General features: G+C 37.6%; 1 protein-coding gene and 1 pseudogene across 1 annotated transcript; both read left to right on the plus strand.

The window, feature by feature from the left end:
* The first annotated feature begins 1,511 nt into the window (after nucleotides 1–1,511).
* On the plus strand, nucleotides 1,512–5,991 carry slc48a1a (solute carrier family 48 member 1a). The gene is made up of 3 exons (XM_072366997.1): nucleotides 1,512–2,214; nucleotides 3,700–3,867; nucleotides 3,978–5,991. The coding sequence occupies exons 1-3, from the start codon at nucleotides 2,085–2,087 to the stop codon at nucleotides 4,112–4,114; spliced, it is 435 nt and encodes a 144-aa protein (XP_072223098.1). The 5' UTR covers nucleotides 1,512–2,084; the 3' UTR covers nucleotides 4,115–5,991.
* Nucleotides 5,992–7,363: 1,372 nt separating this feature from the next.
* LOC140271903 (solute carrier family 26 member 9-like) lies at nucleotides 7,364–10,330 on the plus strand (annotated as a pseudogene).
* The last annotated feature ends 6,681 nt before the right edge of the window (nucleotides 10,331–17,011 follow it).

The following is a 17,011-nucleotide window of genomic DNA, read 5'->3' on the forward strand; positions in this document are numbered from 1 at the left end:
TGCACTTCTATAGCAGATCTCATCATAATTCATCTATTTTTGCTGTCCAGTTATAAACCTCAGATTTCTAAGGTTGTTATAATTGATCCTTTACTTAAAAACCTACTCTTGATTCAGGAGTCTTGACCAATTATAGACCTATATCCAATCTCTCTTTAATGTCTAAGGTTATTGAATACTATGTTGCAACTCAACCTTGTGACCATTCACACAGAAATAATCCGCCTGTAGAGTCTCAGTCAAGATTCAGAGCACATCTCAGCACTAAGACATCACTGGCATCTGATGGTGGACCTGTGTCTAACTAGTCCTGTTGGATGTCAGTACTACATTGCACATGCACATTAAGCCAGATAAAACCAATATATGTATAAGAACACAAGCATGTCTTAAAGGTATGAAGACCTGGATGACTCTTAATTTTCTGGTTCTGGCTTCAAACAAGAATGAGGTTGTGAACCATAGTGCCTCAGATCACACCCAATTTAGGGATGCAGTCCATATAAATGGGACTGATGTGTGCTGATAACGTCTATTGAATAGACTGATAACAGTCAAATTGGGTGTAGATCAATACTGTTTAGCTATCTATTTACACTGGATGGCAATAGCTTGGCTTCCAGTACTACTCTGAGGAATCTTGGAGTTATTTTTAAGTAAGATATACACTTTAACTCACATGTAAAATAAGATAAGAGGAATGCTTTATTTCACTTATAATATTGACAAAATTAGAAAAATAACTAGTCCATGGATTTGTTCCTCATTATTGTGTGCTGTCCCAAAAAAATCTCTGAAAATCTCCATCTGATCCAAAATGTTGCAGCAAGAGTTCTGCTGATAAACAGCAGGAAAGATTATGTTTCTCTAATTCCTGTTTCTACTGGCCACCTTAATCCTAATCTTAATCCTAATAACCAAACTTTATCTTGAAGATCTTATTCTTCCACATTTTTCCATCAGAACACTTTGCTCTCAGACTCGTGGTACCTGGAAATTTCAAGAGTAAAATCGGAGGCAGAGCCTTTAGTCATCAGGTTCTCTGTTTTGGAACTCGCTCCTGGTTTGGGTTGAAGAGGCTGCGGCACATTCCTCACCCACATTCAAGATTATGCTTAAAACTTTTGCCTTTTTGATAAAGCTGTTAGTTAGGACTGGCCCTGGCCCTCCAAAGAGAGAATCTTCAACATAATTGATTTAGTGTGAGATTACACGACAGGGGACAGGGGATTACCTAAATTATCTAAAAGAATAATTGTTGAATTACACTATCCAACAGGTAGAAAACAAAAACATGAAAAAAACTCAAACGTGAAATTGATTTAGATTTTCTTTTTATGCTGAACTTTGTATGAGTTGTTTGGTAAATAACAATGTATTTACTTTTGCTTGCATCCTCACCTTTTAGCACAGTCCCAACTGTGATTCTATACACGGCCTCATCAGGTAGGAGCTATAAAAAAGCTATCTTACTTAGCTCCACTAGGGGCAGTATGTCCGTATGTAGGGAATTTCCTTCAAACAAAGATATTTAAAGAATAGGAGATAGATTAATTTCATGCCAGTTTTAGTACACATACTCGAAAAAAGACCTTTTAAAAAATCACAACGCTACCTCCTTTGTATTTTGCGTTTCATGTGATGGAGGTAATCAAAATGAAGAAAATAGCTATTGCGTGTGCGGCTGAAGACGATGATTTAGTGGTTGTTTTCTCGCTCTTAGCATGCCATCTTTGCGGTGTGTGTAGATAAGCACCCAGCGGACTATTTGTTGCTGCTTGTTTTGCTCGAAAAGTAAATTGTGCTTGTCTGACGTTATAAGAGACAAAAGCGGGCTTTTATTAGCTATTTTGAGAGTCGGTTTTGCCAACAGTGATAGGCGTTGTTGTCTTCCTGGCTGTCCAGTCGAGGGGGAATTTCATCTTGTCGTTTTCCTGTTGGAAAGGATATTACATAATGTGGCGGTAAGCTGTTGATGTAGATTAATATCAGTCTGGCTTTTTAAACAGAAATACCCCTTTTATCTCGTACGACGTCATAGCGACGTTATATACGACTTTGGGTAGCATTAGTTCTACTTCACAATGGGAATCAGCAGGACGTATATTAGCATAGGATATGCTACATTTGGTACTCTGGTTGGACTTTCGGCGTTCTTGGTCTGGAATATTGCATATAAGCAGCCATGGACGGCGGCCATGGGAGGCCTGTCAGGTACGTAAACACACCGTATTTACTGTTATTTGGACTATTATTCGCGCTTGATATGAACATTCACACCAGGCTTGCTAATCATAGCGCGAGCCTATCGGTAAATTGACGTTGTAATCGTGTAACAAAAATGTCTTCCTTTTCCCCTCATTTGCTCTCATTCACTGAAATTCATTCTAAATTGCGTTTATTACTTGTTTGGTTGTATTTCTCTCCAGCTTAGCCTGTGTAAAACTTCTACGGAACAGTTTCAGCGAAGCTTTGAATCATGTAGCTTATCAGCTTCCGCAGCATGCAATTGTTTTTAAAAGAAAAAAAGTTTAATTTGATAAACGTTTGTTATTCAAAACTCGACTCACGTGGGAATTTTGAGCATGAGAATGACACAGAGGAGTTTTAAGATATTAATGATAACAAATGTCAGCTGATGGTGTCAGGATTTTATGCCATGAACCAGTCAACACAACATGAAAAGCCTGTTTTATTGAGACCTATGTCTTTCATTACCACCAAGATGTACATTAACTAACCATGTACTGTACTGTATGTAAAAGCTAACTTTTCAGTGGTCGAATAAGCGTGAAAAGCAGACACTGAATGAGGTCAATCCTTGTTTGAATTTTTTTTGTTCTGGATTTCTCAACATACACACACAGATACTGATATCGGCAGTAAGCTAAAATGATTGTCATATCTCACTGGCAGTTAATCTGTAATATGTGATTCTGGAGCTGAAACATTTATAACCCCAATTCTAAAAACCTTGTGACACTGTAAAATGTAAACATAATAAAGAAGTAGCTGAGGGAACAACTGATTAAGTTGATTGGCAGCAGGTCAGTGACATGGTTGGGCATTAAGAGAGCACTTAGACAGGCAGAGTCTCTCAGAAGTAAAGAGGGGCAGATGTTACGAAACCTGCAAAGAACTGTGTCTGCAAATTGTGGCACAGTTTCAGAATAATGTTCCTCAACATAAATATGTGAAGACTTTGAATGTTCCATCATCCAGAGTTCATATTATCATAAAAAAGATTCCTAGAAATTGGAAACATCTTTGTGCTTAAGGGACATGGCTTGAATTAAACATTTTCTACTCATGATCTTTAGGCCCTCAGGAAGCAATGCATTCATAACAGGCATGATTCTGTTGCTGCAATGACTGCATGGGCTCAGGAATACTTCTGCAAACCCTTGTCTGTGAGCACAGTTCGCTGTGCCATCCACAGATGCTGGTTAAAGTTCTATCATGTAAAGAAGCAGCCATATGCGAACCATGATGATCCAGAAACGCCTTCGTCTTCTTTGAACCAAAGCTAATTTAAAATGGACTGAGGCAAAGTGGAAAACTGTTCTGTGGTCAGACGAATTAAAATTTGAAATCATGATGCCATGTATGGGACTAAAGAGGAGAGGCTGTTTGCTTATTTGGCTGGATATGATGAGTTTTAAATTCACTCAGTCAAAATATATGTTTATCTTCTCACAGGAGTTTTGGCACTCTGGGCTCTTGTCACACACATCATGTACCTTCAGGACTACTGGCGCACCTGGCTCAAGGGTCTCAAGCTCTTCATCGCTGTTGGTGTACTCTTCTCAGTTTTGGCTGTGGCTGCCTTCGTTACCTTTCTGACCCTGGCCATCACACAGAAGCAGTGTAATCCTGTTTTTTCTCTTCCTCTTCTTTGTGATGAGTAACATTCAGTATCCTAAAGATTCATACTTTGAGTTCTTGCATGTACTAATCACTGTTTGCTCTGCCCACAGCTCTCACTGACCCAAGGAGCCTCTACCTGTCCTGCGTATGGAGCTTCCTGACCCTAAAATGGTCTTTCCTCTTGGCCTTGTACTCATACAGATACCGCCAGGAGTTTGCAGACATCAGCATTCTTAGTGATTTCTAGCCTGTATTGATTTTTCTTTTTTTTAGAGACTGCAGTGAACTTTGAGGGATTTTAGGCTGCCAGCTGGAGCTGGTCAATAAGCTTTGTGAGAAAGAGGAAGAAAAGCAGACATGGTTAGATTTAAAAGTCATCTGACTTTTACGACATGGGGTTAAACTAACTAAACAAGCTCCTTTTTGTATTGTAACCTGTTCTCCCACTTTATCACATGTTACAGTCCTGTAGGAAGTTAGAAGTGAAAACCTCTGAAGACTGGAACTGCTTTAGAAAAAATGCTGAAGACTATGAAGAGACATGCAGGTAGTTTTTTTTTTGTGTCTTTTTAGATTTTTTTTCTCTGGATTTCGTCATTCTAAAACAACTAATATGTTAATGGAACTTCCCACCATAACGAGGTCTGAATCTAGTGATTAGTAATCAAAATGAAAGTACATGCAAAAAGACCTCTGAACCATAACAGAAACATGACCTGAAACCGCAATAATATCAGGTAGATGAGTTTTTGTCGGGATTGTTTGGATCCAAATGTTACCCTTAGGAAGGTGCATATATGAACCACAAAATATTCATCTAATATTGAAAAGTCTTCTAACACCTATCATCATTCAGGGAATGTCACACTACCAGAAATGTGGTACTTTGTACCATCGAAATTCCACGAGTTTTGATACCAAACACTGAATGAATGAAACTCTTGTATTAAAAATACTGCTGCACATACACACAGATCAGTGTATTTTTCGGTAGCTTAACGTTATGAGACCCACACGTCTTAGTTTTGAGCTATCGCTACTTTAATGTAAGCAAATAAGCTTAAAGAAGTTAACTTCAGGCTATATAAATGTTACGTGTGGGAACATTACCAGGCCAGATCCTGCTGTTGTAATTCCATAACAATACCATACATTATAGCATGTGAACATTTTGATGACATTAATATAAAGTGAAAAACTGCCACTTTCAGTTCACTAGGAACGAGGGTGTCTGTGTTTGAGCTCCGTAGATACATTTGAGATGATTCCTTCTTTTGCTCAGCAATGCAGGGACACTGCTTTTATTCTGCTTTTAGGTCGTGTTGTTTTCCCCTGATCTTATACGACAAATCTTGGACTGGGTCTTTTATTTAAATTTTTTTACTCCCAGTTTTCAGCTGATCGGTGGCTACAGATAATGTAGCTAGTCCACATGTTGTTACTGCACCACGTCGTCTTTCTGTACTTATGGTGCCATTAAATACCAAATACTATTGCACTGACTTGGAACCTTAGTATGGATTCTTGCGACATCTCCATCACATTATCAATTTAGACAAAAAGATTTCTGAAGTTCAGGCACTCTGATTTAAAGCTTTGTTTATAGAGAAATATATTAATGTAATATGGATCAGATTCTTTGTACTTTCCATAAATGATGGAGAGATGTCTTGTGTATCTGTCATGCTTAATGAGAAGATGCTCATATCGAATGTGCTTTTCAGTTTCAGTTCCACCAGGGGGAGACTTGCCTCTCTGTTAAGAGTTTGTTAGTTCCTCTGACATTCCTCTTTTAGAGAAAACACGAATGGATTTGATAGATAATTGCACTTTAGTCTATGACATTGATGCCCTTGTTTTGCACACTGTTTGTGATCCAGAATCTGTCTTTTCTGTCTCACCCGAATAATCTTGAAGTAATCCATTTTTGTTCATCACTTGTGTCCCAGTCAGTTGACTTGTGTAGGTCGAGTTAAACACGGCTTTGTAACTAGTTTCTGCTTGTAGTTTATGTCTGCCCTTTACCAACAAATGTGTACACTTGTATTTTTGTCGCTGAGACAACAAATTTGTGAATACTACATGTACATAGAAACTGAACCCATTAAAGATGCATTTATTATAGTTATGTCATGTTATGTCATTTTTCTTTTCTCCTTGCTAATAAATTGAATAAAGATTCTGCATGTACCAAGGTTTACCTTCTAAATTTTCCCCTCAGAAGGTGCGCAGAATCTTTAGCATAGCTTAACAGGCAATCAAACGAGTGGATAATACACATGTGAACCAAATGCCTGCAAGTGTTCTTTAACCGTAAGGTACCGGTCACAGTTTAATTGCTTTAACATACTGAAATTTCTGGAATGGCTGTGTTTTTATTTATTTACTTTTTATAAATCTATATTGAAGCGTGTGTGTGTGCTATGTGTACATGAATGGCAATATGCCAACAATACACCTTGTTCTAAATAAGGCAATATTCTGATTATGGTGTTTGCATTACATGTTACAGAGCATAGTTTAATGAATCCCGCCCACGTGTCACCTGTCAACAGCTGTCATTTCTGTATCCTTCAAAAGACAAAGCATTGCTGGCGTGGCTAAGCGTGTCTTCTCTTTACACACAGCCTTCCTGTTCGGCAGCAGTGTTACCAGGTCTTGCGACTGAAACGAGCGTCTATGAAAAGAAGGTCCAAAACAAGCGAGTGATTTCTTAAAAAAAAAACTGGACCGAGCGGCTCTGGAGACAGATATGTGAAACTGAGTTGCGATTAACATAAACACAGGTAAACATTATCCAACTAAGATCAGAATCCAGAGCCAGATCCGTTTATTGTTTTCCAACAATATGACCTTATTCGGGCCTAGATAACCAGAAAATGCTGTTTACAAGACCTTATAATCTTATTCAGAGTAAGGTCTTAATTGGGTTAATAATTGATGTGCATGTAAACACAGCTTATGTATTTTATTTGGATGGAATTTTCAATTCACTGATCCTATGGAACAGATATTTTTGCCAAATGTGCTTTGCTATCTACAGTCATTAAAAATGATATTTATACTTAGCTGTGAATGGGCTTTTTTATGATGTTAAATAAATGAAGTGTAATCTCATTCTAACTTCAGGTTTGTATCCAGTAGCTATTCTTTTGTACTGTGTTAACATGGTAGACTTGATTTGAACACCATTCTCTAAAGGTTGGAGACTGAAATTACTTCATGAAAACCTTTCACGTAAATTTCCATTTAAATATTAAAACAACATGCACTTAATCCTAATCAGCCTTTTTTTGTCCGCGCCTGTGTAAATAAATCAATTGGGCGAAATAGTGAGGCTATATCTAACTCTAACATTTTTATTAATGAACATGTTTAGAATATGTTGCAGCATCAATGTGATTTGGAAGATGTTTTATCACATAGTATTATCACTAATACTACAAAGAGGTAAAAAAGAACTCTTGCAACTCTTAGATATGTATGACAATATGCTATGTCGATGGGATTTTTCAGTGAATGTATTTCCTTAAATAACACATTTGAACGTGTTGTAAGATGATTTTTCTGGGCCTTACTATGATTCAATATCTTGTTGCTTTGCAATGGAAATGCCCAAGCTATGTGATTGACAGGCAACAACCTCCAAGATTTTGATAAAGAGTTTGATAAAAAAGAGTCGACAATCCCTCTTGGAGAAAATATGAGAAACTTTTCTGGTACAGGATTGTAATCTTGCTGTGCAGTCAACACGAACTACATGCTCTCTACCTCTGACAAGCTTTGTTGGATGATCAAACAGAGCATCGTATGTGTGACTCAGTATGGTTTAGACATGTGTTGTGGACTTTTATGAAGCAACAAGCAGAATCCTGGAGCGCTTCAGAGACTTTTTCTTGTTTGTTTGTGTCAGATGCTCTATGCCAAGACTGAGAGGCTTGTTATTCAGACATCTGCCTGTACTGAGCTGACTTCCAAAGTACAAAATGAAAGAAAACCTGCAGTGTGATGACATCAGTGGGGTCAGCATTGGCACCATTCAGGCTCCCGAAGGTCGGTCAGTCTACTCTTCTCTGATGCCTTCATATAATAGCCACCGACTGGAGCTTGCTGCTGCAGTGCATAACATTGTTTTTGTATGATTTTTTCATGATTTATTTGACAGTCTCTCTTCTTTCCAGGCCTTCTGGCAAACTGTTCTCTTGTCAGTAGTCTCTATTCCTCTTTCTTCCCCCTCATTCCACTTTTCTTCATGGGTACTGCTTGACAGATGGGCCCAGGTAAATCAGAATGATTTATTTAGAGCAATTTTGTATGATGACAGTGATAAGTTGCCAGGGTTGCAAGGGGCTGCACTCAATCTCACTATGCAGTATAGCAAGGAAATGATTGTGACACTATTTTCTATGTCGAGGTACTTTTGCTGTCCTCAGCAGTATAGTAAGAGTCATGTGTCATAGGCTTCCCCTGGAGTTGGGCTTCAGTCATTTCATTGCAAGTCGTAATGCTTCACATGGAGACAGTCTGGAGGATTGAGGCATGCATGGGAATATCTGGAGCAACAGAACTACTGAAATCTAATTTATTTGAGTGAAACTTGATAACAATTGTAATGGTGACATCTTGAGAAGTATTTGCGCCTTTACAACTTGGTCTTGGGTACAGGCAGTTTGGATTTGTAGTTATCTATGTGTCAGAATCCTTCATTAAAAGCTACACAACTGGTGCAGAATTGCAGATTTTCATCTTAGCACATCTTTGGCATCAACGGGCCACCTTATAACCAATATACGGTTGTTGTATATGTCAGGGATTCTTTCATATTTTTATCAAAGAAGAGAAATCAACATACTTTGCTGAAATGATTTGCCAATTAATTACATAATTACAATCTTTTCACACAGACTGCGATAGATGCTGTACATGGCAGTCCTGATACCAACATTGCACCACTGGTATTTTGTCTGGTCAGCAGTGTGGACTTTATTATTGTAAAGAGTGCCCGCCATCATTATAAACTTCCCCATTCCAATAGGCATCGTCATTGTTAGCTGTTCAGTGATCTCTATAAAGACACAAATTGGCAAGATAAACTTGAGGACAATGTGATTTAACTGTTGTTCTGATTCTTTTGCTGAAGTAGGTCGTGGTGGCCACAGCCATCTCAGGCCCTCTGCACCTTCCTGAGAACCATTGCATGAAGTAAAACGGGAGAAATACTTTAAATATTCCTTTCCAGCACCAATGTTTCCAACAGTGAGTTAGTTGGAAGACATGTCGGGCACAGCTTTCTCCCTGGCAGTAGTGGAGTATTGCATCCTCGTGCATCCTCATGACTATGGCTAGCAGTCAAAGGATGGCTTTGATGTGATTCCAAACCAGGTAGAAAAAACTCAAATTTTCTTAAAGTTTCTGTAGAAAATGTTGGCTATTGGCTGCAGCAGTTTTCTCAGCTCTCTCTTCCAGATCTGTATTCTGTTTGTAACCCTGGTTGTCCACAGTGCCAGTGTAGCATCATGTGTGAAAGCTGTAGGTAGACTAACTGCAATGAAAATAAAGTTGGCGAGAAAGAGTTTGGACTATAAGAAAATAATACCCAAAAGATAACTGCTTACACAGAGAGCCTACTAGAAAACAAAAAAATATATACAAAATATTCTAAAAATCTGTGAATGACTCATCATGAGCCATGTTACATTTGACCGACTCCTACATCTCTCTGATCCCTGTTGACAGTGGAAGAATAGATACCTGAACTTGACAGACAGAGTCCATAAAAACCCAATTTTCATTTATGTATTTTTCATTATTCTTTTGTTCTTAGGTCTGCTTCTTTGACCTAATATGCATAAAAGTATTGAAAAAGATTATATATTTGTTTTAAGCTTGAATTCAATTTGATCATTCTGGTTGTATATTAGTTAGGTTGTACATAATGTATGTTTTTTCTCAGTTCTGTGTTTTAGTCAACACATAACCAGAGAAAGGTTTGCATGAAAAGGTTATTTTAGACTTTGAAAAAGAAAAACTTTACATTTAGATATGGAAACTTAACTCATCTAGTTGATGATTAAAGCAGAACCTTGAGAAGAGGTGGACTTAAAAATGTGAATGAGTACACCTTGCAGACCCCTTTTTTCATAGCAAATTTCCTGCCAATGCTAATGATAGCTAAGTTAACATTCACAACTATAATTAAACTATAATGAAAGATTACTCAATGTTTAATGAATTTTTGTGTCAATGACATTGAGATATGTCTTTGTTATTTTTCGACATTTAGGTCATCAAATCAAATCAAATCAAATTTTATTTATGTCACTTTTCATACTTTCACGCAACACAAAGTGCCTCACAGAGGCTAACACAACAGTAACAAAACCAGATCTTTTTAAAATTTATGATGGTTTAAGATCTTGTAATTTTGTTAAAAGTTTCTCCCTCTGGCTTTCAGGACCAGTGACTAAAATCTCAGTTTTGTCCTGGTTAAGCTGTAGGAGCTGTAATTTGCTGCCATCCAAAATCTTTAAAAGGTCTGTCTCAGTACTGTGGTTCATCCTAAAACCAGATGTCGCGTAAAAATATAAAAAGAAAATTCGTAAATTACTTTCATAAATTCTAAAACCCAAAAGAGTGTTAGTTAACCTTACTCAATCTTTTTATGAAATCATTAATTGTAGACCTTGGTACATGTGCATATTCATGTTCTCTTACATCCGACAAAGACTAACTCAAGCTATGCAGTGTTAGGTGTTCAACTATTCCTGGCTAATGTTCAAGGTAAACTCTTATAAAACCTGAATATAAAGTGAATTTTTGGCTATCCTGAACAGTTGCTATGACAACATAGTGCTAGTCACACAACATTGAGTTCACTGAGTCTGTGAAGGACACTGGGAGAATACGGCATGAATGCAGGAAACATTGCTGGTGTTCAGTGGTGTGAAAGTTCTTGTGCGATACTTGTTGTCTTGCTGCCTGGAGATCAGGTGTATGAGGAACTAGGGGAGTTTTTGATGATGGAAACATTGCTCGCAGTAATGTCTTCTTTCATGTCCATGATGCCACTCTGTATGCCTATCTCAAAGGAATGCACCCTCTGCATAAGAAATAGATAAATGTATAAATAAATAAACCTTATCAAACAATTTCCTTTCACATCAAACGCAATCGTTTGCTGTTTAAATGCTCCAAGGTTACAGACAGGGAGAGATTTTGAAATGAGAAAAACAAAGCTTATTTTCTTGGTAAATCATCAGCTTTTGTCACCTCAATTGGTTCAGCAAGGGTAAAAATAGAAATTCTACAGTTTGTTTTTTTACACCGTATGTGGTAAAATAAAATAAAATTAGGTAAATTAGACTTCTGATCAACACCAACGCATGACAATCATGTAATAATTGAACAAAAACTAAGCCAAAAGGCAGAAGCAATGTGGAAAAAAATGACAAAGTTAAATTCAATATGTGCATGTTGTACTATTTCTGTCTTTACTTCCAGTTGTGTCAATAGTACTAGCATCATATTGTGTACAGGCCTATTTGACTCTAGGTTTGTGAACTGACTTTGTTGCCTGCGGGCAGAGGTAGAAAAAAAGGACTTTCTTTTTACATTAATGAGATCAAGGACCTGGAAGAGCTACTAAGTGGTTTGTCAATACAAGCTGAAACAAGACGACAGTTTCACCTACTTTCCTTAATCCATCACAAAGCTTCTAAGACTAATTTTACAGGAAATGTTAAAGCATCGATTGCTACATCGAAGAGAAGCACACGAAATGTGCTGATGATGAATAAAAACACTAATCCTGTATGTTAATTTGTAATGAACAAAAATGTATTGCTTCCAAAATACATTGCGTGCTTGATTGTGCACCTTTTCCTGTCTACCAGTTGTCTAAATAAACTAATTTATTTTTACTTTGGCCAGATTAATCAGTACTTCTTTTCACTGGCAGGGGGTGGTACATAACACCACGAGAGAGCCCAGCAACAAGCACATGATGAGGGGAGCTCTGAGGTTTATGCCCATCCTTCAAAACAACTGTGCAGTAAACCTGCTGAATGTGCAGCGCTCCTGTAATTAACTGAGAGTGTGCATGGCCACAGCTGTAAGGTGCAACCAACCAAGCAGTCTAGCCAAGTCCCTGTGGAAGCAAGACACTGTGAAAGGCTAACCTTCAGTGAAAAGAGGATTACACAGTATCAGCAGATTCTTGGTCTTCCTGCAATGCAAAACTCTACTGAGGACCACGTCTTCCTATATTTCCTAAAAAAGTTGGAATGCTGTGTAAAACATAGATAAAACAGATTACAGTGGTCTGTGAATTATTTCTTCGACATATTAGTCACAAACTGCTGAACTATTTGCCCACATAGTTTTTCCCATAGTTGTGGACCTCTCCTCATCTTTACTTCTGAAAGACTGGGATTTTCAGTTTTAAACACAATCATGATACTCAACTAATTCACTTACTTTAATTAGTTGCAGCTGAGTCTCACCTCACCAAAATGCATGTAATGGGTTTCTTTACATGACCAAAAGGTAGTAGTATCATATTACATTGTTATGAACTGCGAGATAGCAACATATTGTTTGGCTGTTGTTTATATAGAACAGTGTTAACATAACATGATGGGAGCCGTGACCCATTAGTTTTGAAATATCAAACAAGTGGCAATGGAAACTTTTCTAACCCCTGCCATATATCTTTTATATGCAAACAGTGAATTAGCCAGGATGAGAAATAGCACCTTGAAACCTGAGGGCATCGTTTTCAGTCAAAAAAGGGTGGTTCATGAAAGGGATTACAATGGAGTGAGAGATTGACAAGTGGATCAAGGTAGCATCTTCTGATGTGGATGTGGAAAAGCTGCACGGATCTGTTACGGTGAAGAGAGAGGTGAGCTAAATGGCCAAGTGGTTGCTTAACCTGTCAATCCATGCTCCAACCCTCTACTTGGGTCATAAGCATTGAGGTTGAGGTATTTGGGCATTTAGTCATGATGCCTTCCGGACACCTCCCAGGAGAGGTGTTTCTTGGAGGAGGAGGCCTCAGGGCACATTCAGTACACAGTGGAGAAATTATATCTCTTGGCTGGCTTGAGAGCTTTGGAGGTCTCGGGATCACTGCTCATACAGAAAAAGGATGGATGGAATCCCAAGTCAAGAGAAAGTAAAAAAAGTGAAAAAACTGTGGTACATCTTATATTATAAATGTCTGTCCACTGCAAGTTAATAAACATGTTTTTGTCATCTTTGTCATCGATATAGTGATTTATTAAACCCACAGCATATGGCTATGGAATAAATACACTACCAAATGTATTTGGAAGTATTCTAATTCGTTTATGTCAATAAATTGTCCCAAAAAACAGGGGGTCAGGTTTCTGCAAAACACCAGCTTATTAATTAACAGATCTTGAAGTTATCAGTGCAGTTCAACTACTACCAGTAAGTTCCATCTTTTCACTCATGTTTTCTTTCTAAATCTCTTTCTATCTTTGTCATGTTTGTTAATTTTTAGCCAAACAAAACAGAAACTAACCAGGCAACGATGCCAAAAGACTGAGGTAGCAAGAGAGCAGTCCTTACAATATACCACCCCTACATTAAGCATTTTTAATCTCTGCTAAGAACAGCGTTGTATAAGCTCTAGAAACCAAAATAATACTCCTACAATAATTGTTACCATAGCTGCACTGATAGAAACTGTGACAAAGAAAAATATGTGAGTCAACTAACTTTTGTTTGAGTAGCACGTTGCTTGAAGGCCTGTGGCGTCTATTGCCTGGCAGCAGCCTGTCAGTAGTGTTGGCATGTCTGTGATGCATGAATGGATTTATGAAGCTATTAAGAAATCATCCTAAGGTATTCAGGCACACATCTGCTCCTCTGCTCGCCTTCGTCTCTGCAGCAAATTGGCACCACGAGTGATTACAAGGTTTCTATGGCCATCAGCTTTAATTTGGAGCCCTGGGATGGTCTCTCATCACTTAATGTGTGTGATTGTATGTGTGTGTATTTAATTTCATCACCTGCAGCTCTCTCCCTCCCATTGTTTTCATACTAATTTCTGAGCCCTGGTTTGATTAATTTGAACAGGATGAATATTCTGATTGTTTGTAATTATGGTTATGAGCCATTATGTCACTTCATCCTGACTTTCTCATTTTAAATGGATAAGAAAATAAACTTCGTAAGTATATACACACAAACATAGGCAGTACCCTAGCTGCAAATTCTATACAGTCACTATGAGTTCTATTTCTTTATTTGTGTTCTCTATAAGTTTCTGTGCAGCAACAAACATAACCTAGAAACATAGAACTTTTTGACATCGCCCCAAATTTCATTTTCTGTTTTGCAAAAATGTTTGATCAAATGAAGTGAGAAATATCTTACTAAATATAATAAAAAATAATAAAAATCTTATTCAACAGTTTTTGTCTTCTGTGAACTGTTGAAGTTTAAATAGATAGAAAATATCTCACTTAACTCGTGGGTTATACAGTATTTGTATGTGGTAAGCCATGCCTCCTTAGTGGTAAAAGTGGATAAGTAATCTATTCTAGGGATGGAACAAGGCAGAAAATTATTTGTGTGTGTTATCTTGTTATATTTTCAAGAGCTCCCTAAGGTCAAGAAAATCTAACAATCAATGGACCCTGTTCATTGTGCTGGTGGCTACATTTTATTATATTTTAATATTTTTTATGGTGGGCATTATTGAACCGTGCACTGCACCTTTATTGTCTGAGCTTCCTTTGAAATAAATCTAAAGGAGCCATGTGCTTTGACTTATTTTACTTATTAATTTGACCCTCTTGGTATTGTACCATGAAATTAGCTCTTATCGCTGAAGGTATATATATAAAAAACTAATCTTTTCTGGGGGTCAAATGATGATTACACTGAATTATGAAATACTTACAGCTAAATCCTTTTTCAAGTGAGATACTGTTATAATGGAGTAGCTTTTCAATCCCATAATTGCAAATTCAGATAAAAATTAATTTTACACCCCTTGCACATTCACTGACCATGATGGTTTAATTAACAAGGTTCCTTGAAATTCAAGGCCAAAAGATTTATGTATCAAATTTGTTTACACACCCAGTGGTTTCATACTATTGAGACTAATTGCATGGTGTCAGAGGTTATCTCTTCATCGAGTCATTGGACATTGTCATTTAGCGCTTGCCAGCTCTTGTAAAAGGCCTGTGCAAAGAATTCAGTGAGTTTTGATCTTTTGGAATCAAGATTTAAAACTTTAAAACTGCATACTAATAAGGTATTAGGGAGCCCCATTTTATAAAGAAACTGTTGCTCAAATGAAATATGGGCTTGAAAGATTAATTTGAGGAAATGAGGATGACATAGCAATAGCAAAACCATTGCTGGGGGTCAAATAATGAAGGTTTTGACATTGATCAAGCGACCGTAGTTAGTGCTTTGCATATGCATTTTACAGACCCGTGTTTGGGGGTCTATTCTGCTCCATTAACAAACCAGTTTTCAGCCAGGAAATCATAAATCTTCACTGTGTAACGTCAGCAAAATGTCTTTGGACAGGGTTTGTTTACAGAGTTGCTGAGAGGAAATCTGACCACTAATAGCTGGTATTAATTAATGCTGCCCATTGTCTCACTTTGGTAGTTCAGCGGCAATTAAATGCATCAACAATGGAACACTCATGCATGATTAATTAAGGCAAACTTCATTGAGTCTGCGCCTCTGATTGGAGGATGGTTAATTATTTATAGCTGAATTAAGCTGCAACCCAACGTCTGATAAGAAAGTACTGTGGAGTACTTGTCATTTTTTGTTTTTTTCTTTAGTAACTTGCAGATGTAATGAATTATTTTAATACACGCTACCATTATTCTATTAGAAGTAATGACAAATATAATGATCCCTAAAAATATTAAGGTTTATGAAACGATACAGACTTTTGAAGCTGAAGTTGCAGAAAAGCTTGAAAGTGAAAAACATGCCATAAAGACAAAGACAGATTTGGAGTCTTATGTGGGACAGGTATGCAGGTGAGGTGTTTTATCACTCCATCAACTCATTAAACAGAGCACCACCAGGTACTGTTTGCACTCCTTTCGTTTAGTTAGATTAAGAAAATAAGAGCAGTGAGTGATAACTGTAGATACCAGCTCCTTACTGAGCTGTTCAGTATCAGTGGGGGAATTAGACAAGATAAAGGAAGACAACGCAGTGTGGTGCAGAGCTCGGGGAACTCAGAACAATTCAATTCAATTCAATTTTATTTATATAGCGCCAGATTACAACAATTGTCATCTCAAGGCACTTAAGTAATATAGTCCAAATCAAGCCAATTGGAATTCAATTCATTGTAATCATAATCCAATTAATTCATATAGAGCCAATTAAAAAAATTAATATCCTAGCTAAGGAAACCAACAGATTGCACCGAAACTTGTCTTCAGTCCAATCTCCCATCCTGAGCGTGCCTGTGGCGACTGTGGAAAGGAACGACTCCCTTTTAACAGGAAGAAACCTCTGGCAGAACCAGACTCAAGAAGGGTGGCCATCCGCCTCGACCAGCTGGGGTTTGAGAAGACAGAAAAGAGGGGGGAAAAACACCATAACACCATTCAAAGGATATCTGTTGGAACAGGGAAACATACGTTAATAACCACAATAATGTCACGTGTACATAAAATCAATTGTGAAATTAAACAGGGGGAAAAAGAGAGCAAAGTGAGGAAAGGTGTGACAGATGAGGTCCCCCAGCAGTCTAAGCCTATAGCAGCTTAACTATGGGATGTTTCAGGATTACCTGAGCCATCCCTAACTATAAGCTTTATCAAAAAGGAAAGTTTTAAGCCTAATCTTAAAAGTGGAAAGGGTGTCTGCTTCTCGGACATTTACTGACAGCTTATTCCACAAGAGAGGGGCCTGATAACTGAAGGCTCTACCTCCCATTCTACTTTTAGAAACTCTGGGAACAACAAGTAAACCTGCAGTTTGGGAGCGAAGTGCTCTGTTAGGAAAATATCTTACAATGAGATCTTTAAGATATGATGGAGCTCGGTCATTAAGAACTTTATATGTGAGAAGAAGAATCTTAAATTCTATTCTGAATTTAACAGGGAGCCAATGAAGAGAAGCT

This window comes from Leuresthes tenuis, unplaced genomic scaffold (genome assembly GCF_036924035.1).
Source record: "Leuresthes tenuis unplaced genomic scaffold, fLeuTen1.0.hap1 SCAF_16, whole genome shotgun sequence".
In the NCBI taxonomy this organism is placed as follows: domain Eukaryota; kingdom Metazoa; phylum Chordata; class Actinopteri; order Atheriniformes; family Atherinopsidae; genus Leuresthes; species Leuresthes tenuis.